This window comes from Bactrocera tryoni, chromosome 2 (assembly GCF_016617805.1).
Source record: "Bactrocera tryoni isolate S06 chromosome 2, CSIRO_BtryS06_freeze2, whole genome shotgun sequence".
Lineage (NCBI taxonomy): Eukaryota > Metazoa > Arthropoda > Insecta > Diptera > Tephritidae > Bactrocera > Bactrocera tryoni.
In genome coordinates, this window is record NC_052500.1 from 16,386,534 (window position 1) to 16,409,677 (window position 23,144).

At 33.8% G+C, this 23,144-nt stretch overlaps 2 protein-coding genes across 2 annotated transcripts; one reads left to right on the forward strand and one right to left on the reverse strand.

The window, feature by feature from the left end:
* The first annotated feature begins 110 nt into the window (after positions 1-110).
* On the forward strand, positions 111-16,496 carry LOC120767706 (disks large homolog 5). The gene is made up of 10 exons (XM_040093902.1): positions 111-565; positions 3,966-4,583; positions 8,349-8,445; positions 8,535-12,773; positions 13,696-14,295; positions 14,356-14,575; positions 14,657-14,895; positions 14,983-15,212; positions 15,991-16,207; positions 16,270-16,496. Exons 3-10 carry the CDS (start codon positions 8,391-8,393, stop codon positions 16,368-16,370), a joined length of 5,901 nt encoding a protein of 1,966 aa, XP_039949836.1. The 5' UTR covers positions 111-565; positions 3,966-4,583; positions 8,349-8,390; the 3' UTR covers positions 16,371-16,496.
* Positions 1,560-3,703, reverse strand: LOC120767711 (F-actin-capping protein subunit beta). The gene is made up of 2 exons (XM_040093906.1): positions 3,404-3,703; positions 1,560-2,974 (listed from the first exon to the last, which is right to left on the reverse strand). Exons 1-2 carry the CDS (start codon positions 3,404-3,406, stop codon positions 2,147-2,149), a joined length of 831 nt encoding a protein of 276 aa, XP_039949840.1. The 5' UTR covers positions 3,407-3,703; the 3' UTR covers positions 1,560-2,146.
* Positions 16,497-23,144: the final 6,648 nt, after the last annotated feature.

Sequence of the window (23,144 nt, forward strand, 5' to 3'; positions counted from 1 at the left end):
AAACAAATATAGAAAACAGCTGTTTTGGCGCTGTTATAAATAATGGAAAGGGTTGAAGAGTAATTTTTTAAAGATTTGTTAGATGTTGAGGTTGTAGCGTCAGAAAACTATCCTCATGGAATTTTAAAGAATGCTGCAAGATAAAAATTCCGGTTAATTCCATGTAACCGGACAGTCGTGGAAATGAAATAATTTTGCTCTGCACAAGGCAATCTATGGAGTTCAAACGGAACTAGATTGATATACGTTTACAGAATTATTTCGTCGGAAACAAAACCAAATTTTCCAGCATTTATAAACATAGCACAATCTTGATTTAGCTATTAACTACAAAACGCTGATTTGAATAATGTAATTAGCTGAAGCAATGTAAGATGCATCACCGGTTGCGGAGTTTTACAATAGTTCAAAAGTTATTATATACATATAATCACCATCGGTGAAATCTATTCCATATCAAAGGTACATTCAAATATCGGAAAATGAGTTCAAAAGTAGACACTTTACAGAAAAAGCGTCGAAAAAAGCGTATACCAACACAATTTTACACTTCCGGCTGAGACAGGTAAGTCTTCCACAAAAATCGAATTTATTGTTTTTTTAATTTTTTTGTTTGTTTTATTAGTGTCTTGTATAAAATTTTGCACATTTGTTTTGCGTTTTTTAATTAAATCAAATACAAATTAATACACTCGAAACTAGACATTTCAGCTGAGTTGTTGTTGGTTGTCGGTTTGTTTCGTTATAAATACAGAGCAGTGTAATAAAGTAAAGTATGTATGTATGTATATATGTATGCATGTGTAAGCACAATACGTAAACAGTAGTATATTTATAATAGTAGAAATTGTGTTAATTTTATTGCAGCTAATGCATAAACTTATAACTGTAAATACACAAATCAATCGTTTGATTTTTTTTATATTAATATTTTTTCGTTTTGTTTTGTTTTTTTTTTATTTATGTATGCATGTAAATATACTTTTCTCATTTAAAATTGATAAATCGGCTGTTGTTCAAAGTTCTAAATACACACATACATGCAGTGTAACTTAAATATTAATATTTTTTATATTTATTAACGTTGACGGAGAGAAACAAATAATTATAGTAATTGAGAGCAAAAAATAAAAATAAACAATACAAAATAGGCATTCACGTGGGTGGAAGGCGGGGGGAGAGTACAAACAATTGACAAGAAGTGTTATCGCTAAGCTTTGTTCACTTTGTTCTTTTCTTTTTTGTTTTTGCAATTTAAATGACAATCAGACTGTGGCGCATTACATATGTATGTACATATTTTGTTTACTTTTATAGGGACATACATATATAAATTAAACGTTCTTGCTTGGTAGTGATAGTTACATTATTCTGTATACTCTCTAATAATTAATTAATTACACATGTAGCTCGCTTACCAAACTTTACTCTCGATCACTTTGTGTTTAATATTTAGTTTCAATTTGTCTTCAAATTATTTCAACAACTTTAACAATTGCTACATTTAAATTGTTTTACTAAAAAATCACCACTACTGAACAATAATGCAAATGCTTTAGTTTACGTGTTATTGGTATGTTTTGTCCATTATATTTCGATGCGGTAATTTATTATAATTATAATTTGTATAACAGTATGTGCATGCAAGGAGGCGCCACACTCAAAAATGTGATTTTAAAACTTTCAAGTGCGAGATTGGCTACGAAATCCAGTTTTTTTTGCCGAGCTTCCAGCGAAAGTAATCGCCCACGTAAGTTTAGCGCTTACTGATGCACGCATGCATTATTACTGTCGATAAAATTTTCATTGTCTTATTAGGCATTCAAAACTTAGTTTGGATTATTTCTTTTTAAATGGAATTTGAGTATAATTGCATAGGATTTGTGTTTTTTCGTTTCCTTTTTGTGTGTTACTAGCATTGTTTTAATTATTTTTTAATTAAAAAAATTGCATCTATATGGTTTTATGCAGACAGTGCCTGCTAAGCACACTTCATCTACACTAATCGCCGTTTATTTAATCCTTTCGCTTGCTATTGCGCCATTATTTTCGTTTTCTTCTGCAACTTGAACTATATATATGTATATGTTGTATGTATGTATATTGCAAACGCCAATGTCATACTCCCCCATTACACACATGCACCTCAGTTCGATTCTGGTTTTACATTACGTTTTAATATTGCCGCAGCCAAGTCCTGTTTCATGGCTACCTCCTGCCGTTGATCGGCTAACGGCTGTACGCTACGTAAGCCGTTTATAATGTCTTTCGTTTTACCAAAATATATTTCATTAAGCGTATTGCGTATTTTATTCTCCATTTCTTCAACCATTTTGCCAATGTTTACAATATGCGGCGAAGATTCACTGACATTAGCATCTTGTTCTGTTTGACGTGTCAATGAGCCGCCCAGGTTCATTGTGCCAGAACCTTGTTTGTTCGTTTGTAGCCATAACATAGCTGTAGATGTTAGTTTGTAGTGTGCCGTTCGCCCCGTAGGTTTTTCTTGTACTTCAACGACATGTATGGAGTCCCAGCAGCCTCGTATCTTTTTATTGCCATCGCCTGCCTTTTTAATTAAAACTACCGCTGCAAAACCATGTTCCAGATCCCACAAATACACCGAAGATACTCCACCTTCATAGTACATTTCACGATATTGATCGAAGGCATAGTTAGCTTCTATTTCCAATTTACGTAAACGATCTGACGGCATTTGTCCGTCCTCTAGTGGCGGGTAGTAAGTGTTGGACCACGGCGATCGATACGAATCACCATCACGGTTGTAATCGCACAGCAGGTAATCTTTATTATGTTCCTTATCTTTTGCTATTTTAAGCGGTTGATCCACAGATGAGAGTAGATCCTCGCACAGTTCTGGCGCCAAATCAATCAAATCTATCAGATTCTTTTCGATTTGTTGTGGTGGCAGGCGACGCATCAAATCAAGTGCACTGTCCATTTGTACGTCCGACTGAAAGAGGCAGAAAGTAATTAACAATCAACCTATTGGTTATTACATTTTCACTATTTAAAAAAAAAAATACTAAAAAAATTAGCAAATCGTGAAAGTGCTAAAATACTATAACAAAATTATATTTTGTTTTAGTGGGGTTATTGTAAGTTAACAACCGTTATGCTACCGATTTTGTTATAAATAACAAAGCCGTAGTTTGAACAACAACAACCATAACAATAGCAGGTATGATTACCATATATGGGCATGGTTTTTACTTGTAGTACTATTGCGCCTGCCCACTGCTTAATACGCGCATTGCACCGGCACACCTTCAAGACTTGTTTTAAAATATATCGTAAATTTATATCAAGGTTATGCACTTGATTAGGAGAACATTTCGCAATATCCAGTATAGATATTAAAGTATCAAAATGCATTACTCACCATTTTGGCTGCTCCGGTACTTCGTCGTTATCTCCCTTTGCTTCTGTTTCTTTTTCCGAGTTTTTGCCTCACTTTCAACTTGGCCCTATTGTGGCAATTCACCTACATATATTTTTATTACGTTCAGTTCAATTTCTTTTAGTAAACACTTGACCAAATTATATTACAAAACAATTTGTGTGGAATATAAAAAAATTTAGTTATTTTTAAACTAAATATTATAGGGATTTCGTGTGTATTAATACGTTTGATAGGCCTTGTTTTTTTTTCAAGTAGAGGTGGGCGAATGAGCAATACCTTCTGACAGCTGTCAGTTGCTACGAAATATTGGGCGATGAAAAAGTGTCAATGAAACAGGGTTGACTGGGTGAAAATAATAAAAAAAATATAGCATACAAGTTAGTATATGTACAATTTCAAAAATGTAGTTATGTATAGAAGCTGTTGTTATATTTGTGTAATATATTAAATAACTCATATATTATATCATAAATAACTCATAAAAATCTATCTACTACAACATAATTTAAGTTTGCGCAATGCAATATCGGTTATCTTTCAGAAAGTTTCATATCCGCCGTACTACCCTGTCCATTTGACGTGTCTTGGCATTTAACCCAATTTGCCAGTATTTCCCGATCATTTGTCAAAAAACCGAATACTGGGAATCTGTCATCATCGGTCCGCTGGATCTTTTTTATTTTATTACTTCCCTGCTTTTGTACGTTGCGATAAAAAATTTCACCTTCTCTGCTGAAAAAATATTAAAGTGCCTTATTATTGGAAAATATGTGAAATTCGCGCATGAAAATTAGTGCAAATCGAAGATAAACCAATAAAGTGTATGAATTATATAAAATATAGTGCTAATAGTTGTTATATTTAATAAAAAATCTGTGAGAAAAATGGGCGTTAATCAAATTGTGAAAAAATAAAAAAAAATATAAAAAGTAGAGAAGCGTAGAAGAAGATTACAGTACAACTACAATCACAGCAATAATTCCAACAACAACAAAAAATAAAAGCAACGGCAGCAGCAACAGCAACAGTAGACAGCAGTAAACGTCAGCGCTAGCGACAGTCTTTCGCAGTGTAGGCTCGCTTTGAAAGAGCACAAAGTGAAAGGCGATATTTTCTTTCTCCAAAGTGCGGCGTAGTGTAAAGGACACCTACATAAAAGGTATGTACATACATATTGCTGATCATCCTGTTAATTAGAAAGTATAGATGTTTAATGCCGTAGAATGACTTGATATTTTGGGTTGACATCAGCTTTTAGACCTAAGTTACTACTGCATCTTTACAATAATGCCTGAACTAATATTGGAATATATGTATGTACTATATATGGTTGAAATTTTGGTTGGTATTAATTTAAGCTGCACTGATCTCATCATACCACACTTTACATATATTTTGGTGCACAAAGCTTTCCCTCAAGCATATTTTTAACCAATAGCTAAATGTAAATAAAACTCAATTAAAAGAGGCGTTGAACGTTAAAATTATTTAAGTAAGTCTGCTGTCTGCAGTCTTAATGCACATATGTACATCAGCAATAGCACTGCATATATTATACCGATTCACAAACTCCAGTTGTGTGCGCTGTGCCACATGCAGCGCTTCGTCATCTTATTACTAACCACCCTACCCAGTACATAGCTATATGTAGATGTACATACGTAACAATACCGTCCAAATACTAATTAGTATGAAATCTACGATATATATGTATATAGTACGTCTGTAAGTATGTATGTGTTCACCTCGATTTTTGCTAATTACGCGAGAGTTGCCCCATTCAAATCATTCAACCATTGTGTATTGTGCGCGCAACAGTTGTGCTTCTTTACATTACCGTCCGTACGCCGGAGTACCACAGGTAGTTATTTGTTTTTGCTTTTGCTTTATCTATTCGTTGTTGTTATTCGCTGCTGATGTTTTGTTTTGTTTTCTTTTTTTTTGTCTGCTTGGGTGAGTTACTGGAGGTGGCTCTGCTAACTGGTTAGCTGCAAAGATTTCAGACCGGTGAATTATTACTGGTTTATTACTCGCCTTGTTGATTTGGCTATTTGCTTCATATTTTCATTGTGAAATGTACAGATTCGGAACATTTGGAAATTAGTTGTTTCACACTCATTCAACTTACGTTCATATTTATATGTATTTTATTTTTAATTTTTCGTTTATTGCGTGTTCTACTTTGTGCAAGTTTCGGTTTAAGTTTTGTGATCGCATTAAAACTTGGGGCGTGCGAAACGGTCACCTTAATCATCGTCGTCGTCGTCATCCATGCTGTTCACCGAGGTTGTGGTCAACACTACCAACATCTATAACTTCCACTTTGATGTTGCCTATACGATTTTTATTATGGTTGTTGTTTTTTTGTGTTGTGTTGTGTCTTCAACAAGTTACCCGGATTTAAGCCGCTTTTCATACACGATTATTGGCGTTGGCTGCCGCGACTGCGATGTTTTGTTTTTGCTGTGCTTCATGTGTTGAGCATTGCCTCAGTTCATTTGCCCCTAAAGCAGCAAAAAAAAAAACAATAAACAACAACCGCGGCAATAATCATAATAATTAAAGCTATTGTTTTGTTGTTGTTTTGACAGAGGCTTGAAATAAATAAAATAAATTAATAATTTATTTTTAATTTGCCTGCTCACTTGAGTTTGCAGGTTTCTCACCAACACCATCATTTCTTTACGATTGCTATGTAATCGTGTGTTGTTTATTTGTCTATTGTGTGCGTGTTTATTTTAGCTTTAAGTTTAAAAATAATAAAAAGCATTATTTTGCAATAATGTATCAACCAAAATAAAAGCGATAAGACTTTTTTTCTTATAAGTTTAATCGTCTAAAAAATTTGCATACGACCTTGTTCAATCATAAAAAATCGTATTAAAACGCAACAATGTCAGCAGCGGCATATTAGCGACCTTTTCTTCTATTTTTAAGCAAGTCGCGCTCAGCAGTAGCTGCGAAATTTTTGTAATCCAAATTAGAAAATGTGTTCGGTGTTTAAGGTATACAGTGAAATAGAAAGTTTTTTTGTGTTTAATTAATACTGTTTATAAATTCGGAAATATTTTTATTATTTTGTTTAAGTGACATATTTTATGTTGGTGATTCAGTGCTAACAAATTGGCACAAAATTGGCTATAGCTTATTTTTCAAAGCAAGCTTAAAATCTCCAAAGAAATTGTTCATTTCGGATCACCATAGCATAAAGCTGCCATACAAACTGATCGATCGTAATCAAGTTTTGTCTGGAAAATCCTTTTATACTTATCTTTTACATAGTGCAGCAAAAAGGGCATATATTTTTTTCCAAGGCAACTCTCTAATCTTCGTATAAATTGTTTAGTCCAAGGCAGCGGTATTCCAGCTTTGGTGCAGCCAAAATGTACGTTTTCGGAGAAATTCAAAAGATCTTGCTCATTAAATGCATATTTACTGCTTAAACACTGTAATTATATACAAGTAATGTTAGAACTTCAAATTTTTGACCCGCTATTACCATAAATACAGCCAGCAACGCCTTTTTGTGCTTTAATAATTATGTTTAGTATCTGTAATTACGCATGGTGTACTTAAGGCGTGAGCAAATTTCAGGTGGGCAGTCACTAACACAATTACCGCGCAGCCATGAGTTTTGTTTCATCATTACACACTGACTCAACTTCCTACACCGACTTAGTGAGCCTGTTGCTCTTATCATTTTATATTCTAACTCATATCTTATTTTCAATTTATGAATGTAAGACTGTGTGTGGTTGTATTCAGTTCATGAAAAGTCAATAGTTAATGAATGTTTTATAATTTGTTTTAACTTTCAACTCAAATACAACCATTTGTAAGTGCTTATTTTTTACTACTTGTGCTGGTGCTGCTGCATTAGTATGAATGTAGATAACTTATCATATCTTGGTTTTGGATTCATTTTTTTATTATTTTTATTGTTTTAGTGCGTAGTACAAAAGGTGTAAAATATTTTTTTTTATGCATACATACATATATTAACTTAATTTGAAACTAACAAGTGCGGTATAAAGGTTTGACCGATTTAAATTAATGACATGTACTTCTTAAAATTACTTGCTTCGCTAATTGAGCTATCTTGAGTGTTATGTATGCATTAATTATGCCCTGAACAGAATTTATTAAGTGTGGCACGTAGTTTGTTACACCCTTCTGGGTGTTTATATATGATCAGCGTGAGAGCTCAGTCTATTTAGCCATGTCCGTCTGTCTGTTTACATGAGTTTATGAGATATCGATCTGAAAATTTCCACACGTTCTTTTTTCGCCAAGAAGCTGCTCATTTGTCGGATATCATATCACTATAGCGCATATCAGCCATATAAACTGAACGATCGGAATCTAATGCTTGTATGGAAAACTTTTTCATTTGACGAGATATCTTCAATCAATTCAATTCTCTACAATCTCCTTAAAAATTGTTCAGGTGGGACCACTATAGCACATAGCTGTCATACAAAGCGACCAATCAAAGTCAAGTGCTTGTATGGAAAACATTTTCATTTGACGAGATATCTTTCCGAAATTTGACGTAGGCTATTGTTTGAAGTAAAGGTGCAATTTACGATGAAATTGACGCGTTCAAATTAATTTTTTTTTAATTTTTCTAACTGCTAACCCATCTTCTTGGAGTATCAGCCATTTAATCTAACCTAACAACTATAATTATGCTTATAATATTTACACGGTACGTTTGTTGTGCTAATATCGGTGAATGTTGCTTTCTTTTTAAAAATATCCCTCTCCCCATTGGTGCAATAGTTTCTTACAAGTTTGCGCAAACATTTATTATACATTCATACCATAATAGTAAATAACAAAAAAAAATTTAAATAAATTTAACAAAAAAAAAAAAATAAAATAAAATAAAAACAATAAACATTTACACTCTTCAAATCATCAGTGTATTTTAAAAGTGACCCTTGTGACTTGAGAAAATGGTGTGATGGCGAAGATGGCATCTGGAGATCTCTCTTTAACGAGTACGAGTAGCCAAGAAGGTTAGTAACAATTGAATTCTGCAATGTAAGACAAAAAAAAAACAAAAAACACAATTAAAATTACCATTTCAATTTATTTCCGTCTGCAGAAGAAAGTCCCGAGTATGTCGGCTATGACCGCACGCTTCGTCCCACATTGAATTCGAGTGCCAACACAAATGCGGCCAATTTGGCCAACAATAATGGACAAAACAGTGGTAACAGTAGTGGCGGTGGCAGCGGCGTTGTCAGCGGCAACACCGCTGGCGGTGGTGGCAATGTAAACAACGCCAATGTTTCGAATGGCTCACAATACGAGGTGATCAAGTCATCGCCGTATAGTCCGGCTTTCATGGAAATAAGTCAAATGCGACATCAGCGTGCCGATCCGTTGTGCCGCTGCGAAGAGTTGCGCGATCAGGTGGGCTACTATCAGGAGCAATATGTGAATGCCATGGCGCAATTGGAAAGCAGTGAACGTAATAAATTTATCGATGTTATGGCGGAGAATGCGCGTCTCAAGCAGCAGAATACAAAACTGGAGCGCCAGCTGATACGTTTGGAGAATGAGAATGGCAATAAGTCGGCTAATGCGGCGGCGAATGCGTACTATTATGGCGACGTGGCGGTCGGACGTAGCGCCGATAATGAAAAATTGTTGCAGCAAAGTGAAAAGTTGCTGGAGGAGTTGGATTTGTGTAAAGAACACAACGCTGAATTGGTGAATGAACGCAAATTGATTATTGCCGAGCGTGAAAAGTATAAGAAGAGCTTCAATTCGACATTTGCCGAACTGGACAATGTGAAGAAGGAACGCAATTTCTATCGTGAATCACGTGAGCATTTCAATTTAATGCGTGACACAATGGAAAAGGAGATACAAAAGTTGAAATCACTACTTTCCGAGGAGTCCAAGAAAGTGCTACTCATAACGGTCGAACGCAATCGCATCGATGAGGAGCTCAAACAGCTGCTGTCCGAGAAGGACAATGTATTGCATGAGCATCAGAAAATGTTCGACGACTTATCGGCAGCCAAAAAAGAAATTGAGAATTACAAGAAAAACGACTTATTATATCAGGCGGAGATCAATGAGTTGCATCAGGCCAATGCCGAATTGCAAAAGCGCGATTTACTCAAGTCCAACTCGTGGTCTAAGGAGTTCTCAGATAGCAAAGATGATTTCAAGGAGGTGGAAAAGTTGCGCAAAAGCCTCGAAAAGGCCAACTCGGAGGTGGAGCGCGCGCTGCAGGATGCCGAACAGGCGAAGGGCGTGCGCGATTGGGCCATTTCGCAGCGTGAGAAAATCGTACAGGAGCGTGATTCGGTAAAGTCGCTCTGCGATAATTTGCGCAAAGAACGCGACAAGGCGATCTCAGATCTGCTCTCGGCCATACGTGATAGCGAGAAAATAAAGAAGCAAAAGGATGAAGCGCAAAAGAAAATCGACGTATTGAAGGAGCAAATTGAAAATCAGAATATTGATAGCACGTCGCGACGCAGCTTTCGCATGAGCACCTACGAGGCCGAAGATCTGCTCGACATTGAGTTGAACTATCATTCCGATAGCGATATCGGCATAATATTGGATGACAGCAACAATCGCCAACTGGTGTGTGGCGTCACTAATAGTTCGCCCGCATTTGGCAAATTGAAAATGAATGATGTCATCTGTAAGGTGAATAATCTAGATTGTCAGACCATGACAAAGCGCATGGTGCTGGACGAGATACGTAGTAGTGCGCCGCGTTGTAAGTTGTTGGTGTCGCGCACGCGTCACAGCAAACGACACTTTTACACCGTGCATTTGAATATGCAAAATAATATGAATCATGGTTTGAGTCTGGACACCGGCGTCTTCATTTCGAAAATCGAGCCGAACTCGTTAGCGGCCTACGAGCCCGAATTGGATGTGGGCGATCGTGTGCTGAGCATTAATAACAAATCCATGGAAGGCATACATTCCGTCGACGATGTGATGGGTTTGCTGAACGATGAGCGCAACGATGCTATTACCATCTTCGCATTAAAGAATGTGCAGGATATGGGTTATAGCGATGGACAGCGACGCATGACCACTTCGTCGGCGCAAACCGATTCCATTGATTCGATGCATCGCATGACGAGCGCCAAGCATCCTTCGAAATTTTCGGAAATGTTAAGCATCTTCAAGAAGATACATATTTCGAAGCCAGGCACTGATGTCGATCACTTCACGCAAGAGCATGATGCGCTCGCCGAGTTGGATTCGGTGTTAAGCGAAAATTCGTCGGAGAAACCACGACGTGGTAAGCGTAGCAAAAAGGAGAAGGAAGCGGCTGCCAAGAGTATGGGTACTTGGCCACGTGCCAATATACTCAATGCCACACATGAGAATCCCACAGGCACCATAGTGCAGCAACGCGAGAAAAAGCGACCGCCACTTGCACTTTTCACAGCCGGTCCGATAAATGTCGACAAGGAGGATGAGCGTGAAACCTCCGATGAGCAGCCACCGCCATTGCCGCCGCAAGCTAAACCGCAAGCGCATATGCGCAACGGTATAACAGGTGCAGGGCAAGCCATCAAAACCAATCCTCATCGCAATTCCAATCCCATACCCGCCTCGGCGCTCTTCAGCCCCACACCCGGTACAACAGCGATGCCGAATGTGAATAGCGGCAATATCAATAGCAATAATGTTTATGCCAACTACAGACACTCCGTGTATGCGGAACCACAATTAGACAACGTGGGCCTGTTAGGCGAGCCGACTAAGCTGCTGAAACGACCGGCGCCCATATTGGGTGCGAATATGCGTGTGAAAATGCCGCCCGTGCCGGACAAATATGGCAATCAGCGTGCGCACAACTATCAAAACCGCTACTCGCTCAACATAACGCCGACGGAGTTCTACAAGACCAGCGGGCAACAGGCGCAGCAACAGGTCATACATAGCGGCACGGGTGCGGAGTTTCTGCCACGCAAACCGCACATTTTCGATATGTTGAACAGCGGCAATACGGGTATGGGCGGTGTTGGCATGCCTACAAGCGTCAGCTCTAGCAAATCGCAGCCACATCCGGCGCTCTTCACACCACTGAATCTCCATCCGCCGAGTTTTGGGCGTAGCGCTTCCACAACACAGCAGAATTCATTGGACATGATCTCGATTAAGTCGCAAAACTCCATCGATTCCATATTGTCGGCGAAGAGTCCGCCAAATAGTGAATGCGCGACGATCAATCACTATCAGAAGCGTGGCATACCAATGCCGCAAGCAGCAGCTAACAAGAATGTCTCCAAGTATCCAAGTGACAGCGAGAGTATTGCCTCGGGCATTATGAGCGCCAGTGTTGGCGGTGGAGGCATGAACGTTGGCGGTGGTGCTGGTGGCGGTATCGGCCACCATTTCCATTCGAATAACATGTCCGCCCCGATGCACAATCGCCACTCGCAGCTCTTTCCGACCTTCACGCAAAATTCCATAAATGCAATGCGTCAAATACGCCACTCTAGTCCGCTAACATTGCCCTCCTCACCGCCACTACACACGCATCCGCACTCTCACGGACCGCACTCGCACACGTCGACGCAGCAGTCTCAACACGGCGGCGTGGATACGGCAGCTGGCAGTGCGATTGGCATACCTACCAGCTCTGTGGACAAATTCGATATGGACTTTATGACGCCCGGTTTGCCTATGCATACGCAATACGTGCAAGATTACCCGCTTTCCACGCACTATCATCATCCACATAGCAGCGGTGGTATGCCCGGTGGAGGTGCTGGCGGTATCATCTATGAAGGTGGCACATTTCCACGCAAGAAGGATCATCAACGCTTGCGCATACCATCCAATCCGAGTGTGGCGAGTAAGAATAGCGCTGGCGTTAAGAACAGTTCCGGTTCGATTGATCATCACTATTGTGGCGTAAGCATGTCCGGCCCGCCACCATCGATGTTAATGCATCATTCAGCGATTGCTGCGGTCGCAGCGAATGGTGGCGGTAGCGGACGCGGTTCGCCGATGCCGCAAGTGCATGTCGAAGTGTTGAGTCATGGCGGTAGTAAGCGTAATTCGAATGCGCCGTCGGATTTTTTATGCCCTGGAGACCTTAGAAGAGTCACGATCGAGAAGAGCGACAAATCGCTCGGCATTACCATACAATGCAATAACAATGGTGGCGGCATCTTTGTATCGACTGTAGCCGATAAGAGCATAGCCACGCGTGCTGGTCTTCAGGTGGGCGATCAACTCTTAGAAGTTTGCGGCATAAATATGCGATCGGCTACAAATGACATTGCGGCGAATGTGTTACGTCAATGCGGCAACTCGATAACCATGCTGGTGCAGTACAATCCGGAAAGTGAGTAAAACAAATCCATTGAGTACAAAAAAAATATTGTATTTCTATGTGTGGGCATTGAGCATTTGCAGGGAGAATTGAATTTTTATATTTTTTTTACGATTCTTTACACTTTTAAATGTTTGAATTTGGCACGTTTGCGATCTCAAACAAATTTTTAGAAATTTCGGTAGTCTAACCTCAAATTTATCACTATAATCATGGATACTTTTTCGTACTGTAACATATTATTTCTTATTTCTTTTAAAATTTTTGATATTTGGATCGTATTTTTAAAGCCTTAAGTGATCTTTTATGGATCTTTAATGCTTCAAAGATATTTCGAGAAATTTCGCTAGCCTAACCTCAAATTTTCCACTACGATCAAAGATAGTTTTTGGTACTATATGATATTACTTCTTATTTTCTTTCAAATTTTAAATTTTTGCACTTTTATCGACATGCTTTCGATCTATCGCGATCTTCGTGCACTTCGGATCACGTTCCCGATCATTGTTATTAACCTTACCGTTATATTCAAACCGATGGCGATCATTGTTATTATTTTTACCGTTATAAACAAAGCACCCGATTATTGGGATAATTTTTACCGTTATAATCAAATCGATCCCAATTGTTGGTACTTTTTTTATCGTTATAATCAAAATTTTTAGTGGTTCTAAAACCCTATTTTTGAGATTTTTAAATTATAATTTTTTGAAAAGAGTTTATATTTTTCAACGTGTTCGTTAAAATCATCGGAAGAGTTTTTAAAAATTTTAATTTTTGTGTTTTCGAGTATTTGAAAAAACTAACGGTTTTAAAAAAGAAGTTTATGCAAGTGTACCAGACATATTTCTTTCAATATTTATGTGTTCGTGCCACACTGTTTTTCGAAAATTCCAATATGCCACATATTTTTTTAACACTTTTTGCGTTCAAGAATTTCACTCTGGCGAATACGACGGCACCAATAATCTCGAGACTGAATCTCCAGTGAATCACTCTGGCTCGCCCACACCTCGCAATTCACCACGACCACCGGTGCGCACCATGATGTCCTCACTACCACCACTACCAATCTCGGCACCCACCAGCAATCCCTTGGCACAGCAGACGAACATAATGCCACAATCGAGCTCATTGATCTCAACCCAGTCGATCAAGGATCAGAGTTTTGCCGATAGCCTGGAAAATCAATCGGACATGAGCAGCAGTCAAGATTTGCCCTCCTCGGCGGCTACAACTACCACTACAGCCTCAACTACATCGACCGTGTACGAGGAGGAGGCGCGCTATGTCACCCTATGCATGGATAAATCTAAGAATTTGGGCATCAAGCTATTCGGTGGCAACAAGGTGGGCATTTTCGTGCATGACGTACACCCTGGTTCACCGTCCGATATTGCTGGTATACGCAAAGGTGATCAGATATTGGAATACAATGGCGTAGACTTGCGTTGTGTTACGGCCGAGCAGGCGGCCAATGAGATATCGAAGTTGACGGACACTGTCACCTTGTTGGTGCAGAATAAATTGAAAAGTGAGTGTTTTAAGCGCACATAAATTATATTTTAACACATTCCAAAAAATTTCCGAACAGAATTAAAGCAAATTAAAGACAAGACAGGTGATTCCTTTTATATACGCGTCGGTTTCGATCGTACCGGCGAGCTGAATGATGGCGACTTGCGTTTCGTCAAGGATGAGGTGCTCTATGTGGACAATACGGTTTTCAATGGCACATTCGGTCTGTGGCGCGCTTGGAAATTGGATGCAAAAGGCCACCGAAAGGAGTGCGGCATTATACCGAGTCAAATGAAGTATGTCCTCGTTGCTTCAAATAGCAAAATTTCTTGATTTTTTATATATTTATTTCACAAATGCTACGTGCTTGCTTTTAGAGTGGAGGAGGAGCTGCGCGCTGGCGAAGTGGTCGACTGTGAGGGTGGCACCGCACGGCGTGGCAGCACATCGGCGCGTCGTTCGTTTTTTCGTCGAAAAAAGCACCAGCGTAGCTCATCGCGTGACTCCACCGAAATTGCCAGTTTCAGCAACACACAGCTAAGCTTCTTCCCCGACTCGGGCATATTGAATGATGACGGTGGCATATTGAGCTATCAGCGTGTTGAACGGTTGGATTGTGAGTAGCGCGGTTTATTAATTAAAATTGAAAGTGCTAAAAAAGCTTTTTTTTAACTGATTTTTTGTCATTTATATTACGCTGCAGCACCTGTACGTCGGCCGGTGCTTATAATCGGTCCGCTATCGGAGCGTGTTATGGAACGTTTGACTATTGATTTTTCGAATTTATTCAAAATGTGCGAAGTGACCACAATGGATTGCTCACAAAATGCCATGGAAGAGGGCTTACAGGAAAATATTTTCGTTGACTACCGCCGTCGTGGCAATAAATTCGAGTGCACCACGGTGGAGAATATCAATAACGCATGCAAGAATGTGAGTAGCTTCGCTTTTCAATTGATAAACTGTGGAAAAAGTTGTTGTGCAGCTGTTGTTGTAGCGGTGTAAAACATATGGAAGTTGGATTGAGTAAACAGAACTTTACTTGGAAATTCAGCAACACTTTATATTTATATCAAAATCACCACAAACTAATTCTAAAATTAACGTTATTAAAAGTATTCGATTGTGGAAAAGTCTTTGCTCTAAAAATTTGAATGTCATATGGAATCGGTTGTTGCAGCCATAGATATCCAAACCCCCATACTTCTTCTTTAAATGTTAACAACCAAACTGAATTCACCACTAATACTCAGTTTTTGACACTTTTCATACATTTTGGTAACCTAACCTAAAAATATAAATCGTCAATAGTAGCTTAGACACCCAATGCCGCATTCTTCTCCTTTAAACGCAAACAACCAATCTAAATACACCAGTAATACTTAGGCTTAAACACTTTTTATACATTTTGGTAACATAACCTCAAAATATAAATCGTCAATCGTGGCTTAGACACCCAATACTCAATTTTTCTCCTTTAAGCGTTAACAATCAATCTAAACTCCCCACTAATACTCCGCCTTAGACACTTTTCACACATTTTCGGCAACCTAACCGAAAAATATAAATCGTCAATCGTAGCTTAACGACTTGTTCTACAACAAAATTTGAAAATTTTTTTGCAACAACAACTAAATCAACAATAATACACAGTTTCAAAATTTTTTTTACCTAATTGCGCAATTGATTTAATTTTTTCCGCCCCTTGAAGGATCGTCGTCACTGCATTTTAGACATATCCCCCTCGGCTGTTGAACGTCTTCAGCGCCTACAAATCTATCCGATCGTTTTGCTCTTACGTTTCAAATCGGCAAAACAAATACGTGAAATACGTGACTTTGGCATTGATAAAATATCGGCCAAGGCAGCCAAGGAAATGTACGAACGCGCATTAAAACTCGAAGCAGACTACAAGCAGTACATATCGGGTGAGTGTTTGCATTTTTTTGTTGTGACTGTGAATATTAATATTTGTTATGTTGTCTTTCAGCTGTAATACCCGGCGTTAGTATCAAACACATGTGCACACAAATCAAGGATGCCGTGGACAAGGAACTGGATAAATTGCTGTGGGTGCCTGTAAGCGGCTAATCATTGTTGCCGGCTTCGAATTCTAATAAATATGCACTTGTTTGGCATTTAAGTGTACGAGTATAGTGTAATACGCACATTATAATTATTTCAAAAATTTCAGTTGATAATATTTTTTTTGTAATTAGTGAGACAGCAGACAATACATTTTTGTCGATTTTAAGCTTACATTTGTCGGCTTAAACACATTTTTTTCTGTTTGTTAAGCCTAAACTGCGCTTCTTCCTGAAAATTCTTTACATTTTCGGCTAATTTTTTTTAGATTTAATTTTTTTTAAATTAAATTATTTTTTTTAATTCCATTATTTTTTTTTAATTACTATTTTTTTAATTAATTTTGTTTCCTTATTTTATTTGTTTTTAAATTAATTTCTTTTTCTATTTTTAAATTATTTTTTTTAATTAAAGTATTTTTTTAATTTTTTTTTTCGTTTTTTTGAATCATTTTATTTTGTACAAATTTTGTTTTTAGTTTTTTTATTTGTATTTTTTTATTTTTATTTTTATTTTACTTTTTTTATTTGTTATTTTTATTTTTTTATGTATTTTTTATTTTTTTTTATTTGTTTTTTTTATTTTTTTTTTTGTTTTTTTTATTTTTTTTTAATTTTCTTTTATATTTTTTAATTTTTTCTTATATTTTTTAATTTTTTTTTATATGTTTCTCATTCAATGAGACGTTTTGTGTTACTTTTTCCCCCTTTCTTGTTGTGTTTCGTCCTTTTATCTTTATCTATAGATAACTACTTTTGTATTAACTAACCTTCTAAGAAGTATTCACTTAGTATGATTTGCTTTTAGCTTTTATTAGTTGTTAACTATTAACTGTAAACTAAATTTACTCTAAACTACTTACTATTGCTTTACATTGTAGATTAATCATGTTGCAACAACAACAATAATGACAAATATTATTTTTCAGAGAGTGTCCAATAGCTTTTAGTTCAAACGCGTAATTTTTTTTTTAGTAATTTTTGTTTATATAAATTTATAATTAATTTTAAATCGCAAATTTTTAATTTTATTTGCATTTATGCAACAAAAAATGTAAAAAATATGACACGCGTTGCTCATTGTACTATAAAATTACTTAACTTTTGGATTTCATCATTTTTTTTTGCGAAATTTCTTTCTATATATCTATTGTACATTTTCTGTTTAATTTTTCCCATTAAGCGCTCATAGCGCGCTTAAAACGCAAAGTATTTCGCCTCTTTATTATTATTATTTTTCGCTACATTTTCTTTTGTGTATTCTAAAGCTGTATTATTATTTTGTATTATTCTAGTTTTGCTGAAATATTTTCCATTTATTTCTGCGAGTCTATTTATATTGAAATTTTTAAGTATGTGACGCAAGAGAAAATTAAAAACATTTAGTTACTAAGCACAATATTCGAAATTGTAAAATATCAACATACTTTTCGGTATGTCTCTAGTTGAGTAAGCAACGAAAAGGTTAGTTTTAAATTGTTATATTTTATTACAATTTGTTGTACTAAGTGGAGTAGAGCTTTGTACAGGCCAAGCCTGTGTCAAATGCCTAAATTATTGTTTTCAATTCGTTTTTTCTTTTTGCGCTTCAAATTATTCTAATTTTACAGGGTTACAGGGTAAAACAATATTATAATGCAAATTTTTTTATAAACTATACTTTTATTTACTTATAAATATGCATTACATATTCATTTATATATATCATATGTAATATAAAAAAGTGAAGATATTATATACATATACTATATATTATACACATGAGAAAAATATTTGTATTTGCTAAACGAAAGTAATTATGTATGTATATGCGATAAATGCTTTTTTCTAGTTTTAACTTTACATTTCAATTTTACAGTTTTATTTATAATTAAAAAATTATATAAACATTTAGTTTACTAAATTGTAAATTATAAACACAATTATATGCTTCTATTTATTATTATTTACAAACATGTTAATCTAAACAAAATTATAAACAGAAATTAAGTTAAAATTAAAATTAAAAAAAATATATATTTCACTAGCCTTATAAATGAAAACTTTTTATTTGAGACTTCAAATTTGCACAAAAACTGGTATTTTTTAATTCTATTTATAAAACATTAAAACAATAAAAATATTGAAAAAAACTTTACTTGGTACTTTTTATTTTATTTCATTTATTTTATATTTTCATGAAATTTAATTATTGTTCTTTATATTTAAACAGATTCTAAATATATTGAAATTTACAATAATAAAAATTATTCAATATAAATTATCAGCAAAAATTTATTTCTTTTTTTTTATTTAAAAATATAATATAAAATATTTTTAACGTAAAAATAAAATTTTAAAATTTGTTTTAATAAAAGTAATAAGTGGTTTTACGAGTATATAAAAATAATAACAAAATATTAATAAAACATTGCTAAAAATTATACACAAAAATTATTGAAAATCAATATAAAAAGAATAATATTTTATTAAAAAATATTTTACTTAATAAAACTATTTTCTTAAAAAAAAAACAAAATTTTATTCTTTTATACATTTTTTTATAATTTTCATATTTTTTTGTATATATTTTATTTTTAACTAAAAAAGAATATATCACTTAATAAAAAAATTTTATAAATTATTTACTTCAAAATTATAAAAAAAAATATTTTTAAAAAATCATCATAAAAAAATACTATTTTGTTAAAAAAAATACATTTTTATAAGGTAAAATATTTTTTCGAATAAAATTTTAGCTAGTTATCAGTTTTCTTGTTAAATTTTAAAAGTAATAAAAAGAAAAAATGTAAAAATTTTTAATAAAAATTGTTTTCTTCTTTATTTTGTGTTGAAAAAATATGCATATTTTTATTCATAAAACATTTACTTAAAATACTAATATTTTATTAGAAAAAATATTTTACTTAATAAAAATATTCTCATTAAAAACCATAACGGTATTTTCTATATTTTTTTTTAAATATTTTTTAATAATAGTTTTTTTATAATATATTTTTTTATATACTTTTTATAACACATACAAATTTGTTCTTATAAAAATTATGTAAAAAATTGTTTCAAAAAGTATTAATAAATATAATAAAAAGTAATATTTTACTTAATAAAAATATTTTATGAAAAAAAAACAAAAAAATTTTGTATACTTTCTTTAACACAAAATAATTTCTTTTTTTGATTTTAAAATTTCTTGTTAATTAACTAATATTTTATTAGAAAAAATATTTTACTAAATAAAAATATTCTCTTAAAAATAAAACAAAATAGTATTTCTTTAGAATATTTTTTTATATTTTTATAACACAGATATGAAAATTTGTTTTTATAAAAAATTTTTCAAAAAATTATCGTATTAAAAAAATATTACAAAAAATAATATTTTATTCTATGAAAATATTTGATTAAAATTGTTTATAATTTTGTTATAAGAATTTTGTTTAATAATATTTTTAATAATTTTTTTTAATAATTCTTTTTAAATATTTTTTTCAACACAAAATAGAGAAAACTAATTTTTAATCATTTTTTTCAAAATATTTTATTGATTTTAAAATTTTTTGTTTATTAACTAATAAAATAATTTAACTGCTCAAGAAAGTTTACTCTTAAGTAAAAGTTTTGACATGCAAAATTTGCTTATATATTTTATATTAAATAAAAGTACGAAATATTAATTTTTATTGAAACAATAAAAACTTGCAAAACATGTGGCCTTAAAACGTTACAAAAAATTACTAAAATCAATTATGGTAAGCATATAGCTAAAAGATCATTTTATTATATACCATACATACAATGTATTTACATTACATATGTATATAAAAAATATTTTTATAAAATGTATATAATTTTGATATGCTCTAAAGATAGTGCATATGTATATGTAAATGTGCATACCTACATACAAGTATACCGTTATGCATTCACACATGCAAATAATATTAACTACATTACGATTATATTTATACAAAATGGTATACCACAATAATACATACATACTATATATACAGTGTTGATATATGCTAAAATATTATTGTACTACTTATGAAATGCACTTTAAAATGTATTAAATACAATAACAACAATAACAATTAGGCAACTAGCTTACATGTACATACATATCAATACATAAATATTTGTGCATTTGTAATAATAAAAATATATATAGATATATACATACATATATTTATATAATTGTTGTAATTTACAAACGCAAAAACTATGTCGATTGTATTCTAACGGTAAGCGAATTGATGTAAAGTTTTTTCATGTGCATGAAAGAGACAATGAATTTATTATTATGCATATATACTACATACTTATTTTACAAATGAATTACAATGAATGAAAATTTTTTGCAATAAATACAATTAAAAAGACTTTTTTACAAACTTTTTTTATTAATATTTTTTTAATTGTTTTTTTAATTAATTTTTAATTGAAAAGAAAATTAAGAAAACATCCGTTGTTTTAAAGAAAGGTATGTGCTCTCTCATATTGATAGTATGTTCTATTTTTAGCACTATCAGTCGCTTTGCATGCCCGTCAATGCTACTAACTCTACTAACACATCTCAATTCAACCTTTTCGAAACCCTTTTTTGTCACCTCACTTCTTTTAAGAAATTGCTTGAGAAATTTGTGTACAGGATTCAAAAGCTTTTGCTTAATTTTAACATAAATACATTAACATTTATTAATCATAAGCCATCTTCACATTCTGCAAATATAGAGAGTGACGATTCGAACAAAGAACTGGTATAAATTAAATGAACTGGTATAAACGAGTAAATGATGATTAATGAAAGTAACTGCATATTCATTTGTAATGAAATAGAGAATGGCCAAGCGAACAAACAACTGGTATAAATCAAGGGGACGAGCATAATTGAATAGAAAGGGGAAAACTAGCTAGATAATTTTTCTTTTTTTTTTTCTAAATTATAGAAAATAGAGACAAAGACACATAAATTGAAGAAATGCTGGTATAAATCTAATGAACTTGTATACTCGAATAGAAAGAGGTCATACGAGTTTAATAAGGTATTCGCATACTCCACTAATGAAGTATAATGGTATCGAAATTAAGGGTTACCTTGATAGATTAGTATCTTGTAAAGTGGAATAAAGAGTAGTGAATAAGAAACATAACTGGTATAAATGTAATAGTCTGGCATAATCGAATAGAAAAAGTGTATAACAGTCTAATAAGGCATCTGTTTTCTTTTGTAAAGAAATAGAGAGCGAAATATCGAAAATGTAACTGGTATAAATTTAATAGTTTGGCATAATCCATTAAAAAAGCAGTATAACAATATAACAAGACATCTGAATACTATCTTAAAAAGAAATAAAGTGCTAAAAATCATATAAGTAACTGGTATAAATTAAATAGACTGACATAATCGAGCAGAAAGTGAGTGTAACAAACTAAAGAGGCCCTCGTTTACTTTTTGTTAGTGGCGGATCGAACAAACAACTGGTATAAATCAAACAGCTGGTATAATCGAAAAGAAAGGGGTATATTTAAAAATAAAAACTTTTTTTAGCAAAACTACAGAATTACCTATAAGCGCGACTACCGCCCATCCAAATTTTCGTTATTTTGAAAATATTTAGAACATCGTTTTTCATTAACCCTGTAGTTCAATAGTTTTCAGCATTAAACAATTTTTATGGCCACAAATGTTTATTATTTATTTATAAATACACAAAGTAATAATTAAAAACTTAAAAATAAATATTTTATTTTATTTATATTTGCAATAATTTTGAAACATTTTTGTTGCTATATTTTATATAAATAATAATATTTTCAAAATTTAAAAAATAATGATAAAAATATGTTTCTCTTTACTTAAAATATTTTATGCTATTTCGCTATATTTAATTTTATTTACACTTTACATATATAATTAAACTTAAGCAAAGTGTGCATTTTTCATATACATATGCCCATGCATACATACATACACACCCGCGTGGGCATGCGCACACTCTGTCTTTAAGTATTCAAGGTACATTCGCTCGTGGTAAAAACTTCGTATTCGCAGCGCTATATCGCACAACTATATATACAACTGATATAACGCCGGCGTTGTTTTCTAAAAACTAAAATTATGAAAATTACAAATTAACAATAAAAATTTCGACTAGCTGCAAAAAAATATGAACATAAACTTAAAAAATATAATATTAATATACAGCAATTAATTAGCATAAACTTACAACTAAACTACAAAAATTAGAATAGACGAACAATATTTTTGTAATTTAAATGGAAATCATATTCTGGAGTTGCTGAAACGGAGTTAAGGAAATAATGTTTTGATTTTAATTCAACCCTGGGGCTGACAGATCGAGAAGACTGCAGGAAATGTCTAGAGCAGATCACCAGGGAAACACTGAAGTATCTCTTGTACACTTGTCCCGCATTGGCAAGACTACGCTGTAAGCATCTGGGGTCCGCACGGTATGATACACTGGAGGTAGTATCGTTAGTGAGGTCGCAGAGTCTGTTAAAACTCCACCAGATGGAGTGTCTCAAGGGACCAAACTGGTCTATGCGTGTCTTATTGCTCTACCAGATTAACCTAACCTAATCTACTTGAACTCTTTAAATAAGGATTGGTATTTAACTTTTCGGTTATTCGTCAGCACTTAACAGATTAGCACGGTCATAACTGCTTATTTCTTCGTCAGTTGTAAGTTGGACCAGTCCCTTTCAAATTTCGAAACTTTTGACGAACATTGGTTATATTCAACGAAGTGTACCGCAGCTT

What these genes read in the sequence shown, in the direction of transcription:
- LOC120767706 (XM_040093902.1), top strand. Translation starts at nt 8,391, where the DNA reads ATGGCGAAGATGGCATCTGGAGATCTCTCTTTAACGAGTACGAGTAGC. An exon ending in GAGTACGAGTAGCCAAGAAG is followed by an intron (nt 8,446 to 8,534) that starts GTTAGTAACAAT and finishes TTCCGTCTGCAG; the next exon opens with AAGAAAGTCCCGAGTATGTC. An exon ending in GGTGCAGTACAATCCGGAAA is followed by an intron (nt 12,774 to 13,695) that starts GTGAGTAAAACA and finishes TTTGCGTTCAAG; the next exon opens with AATTTCACTCTGGCGAATAC.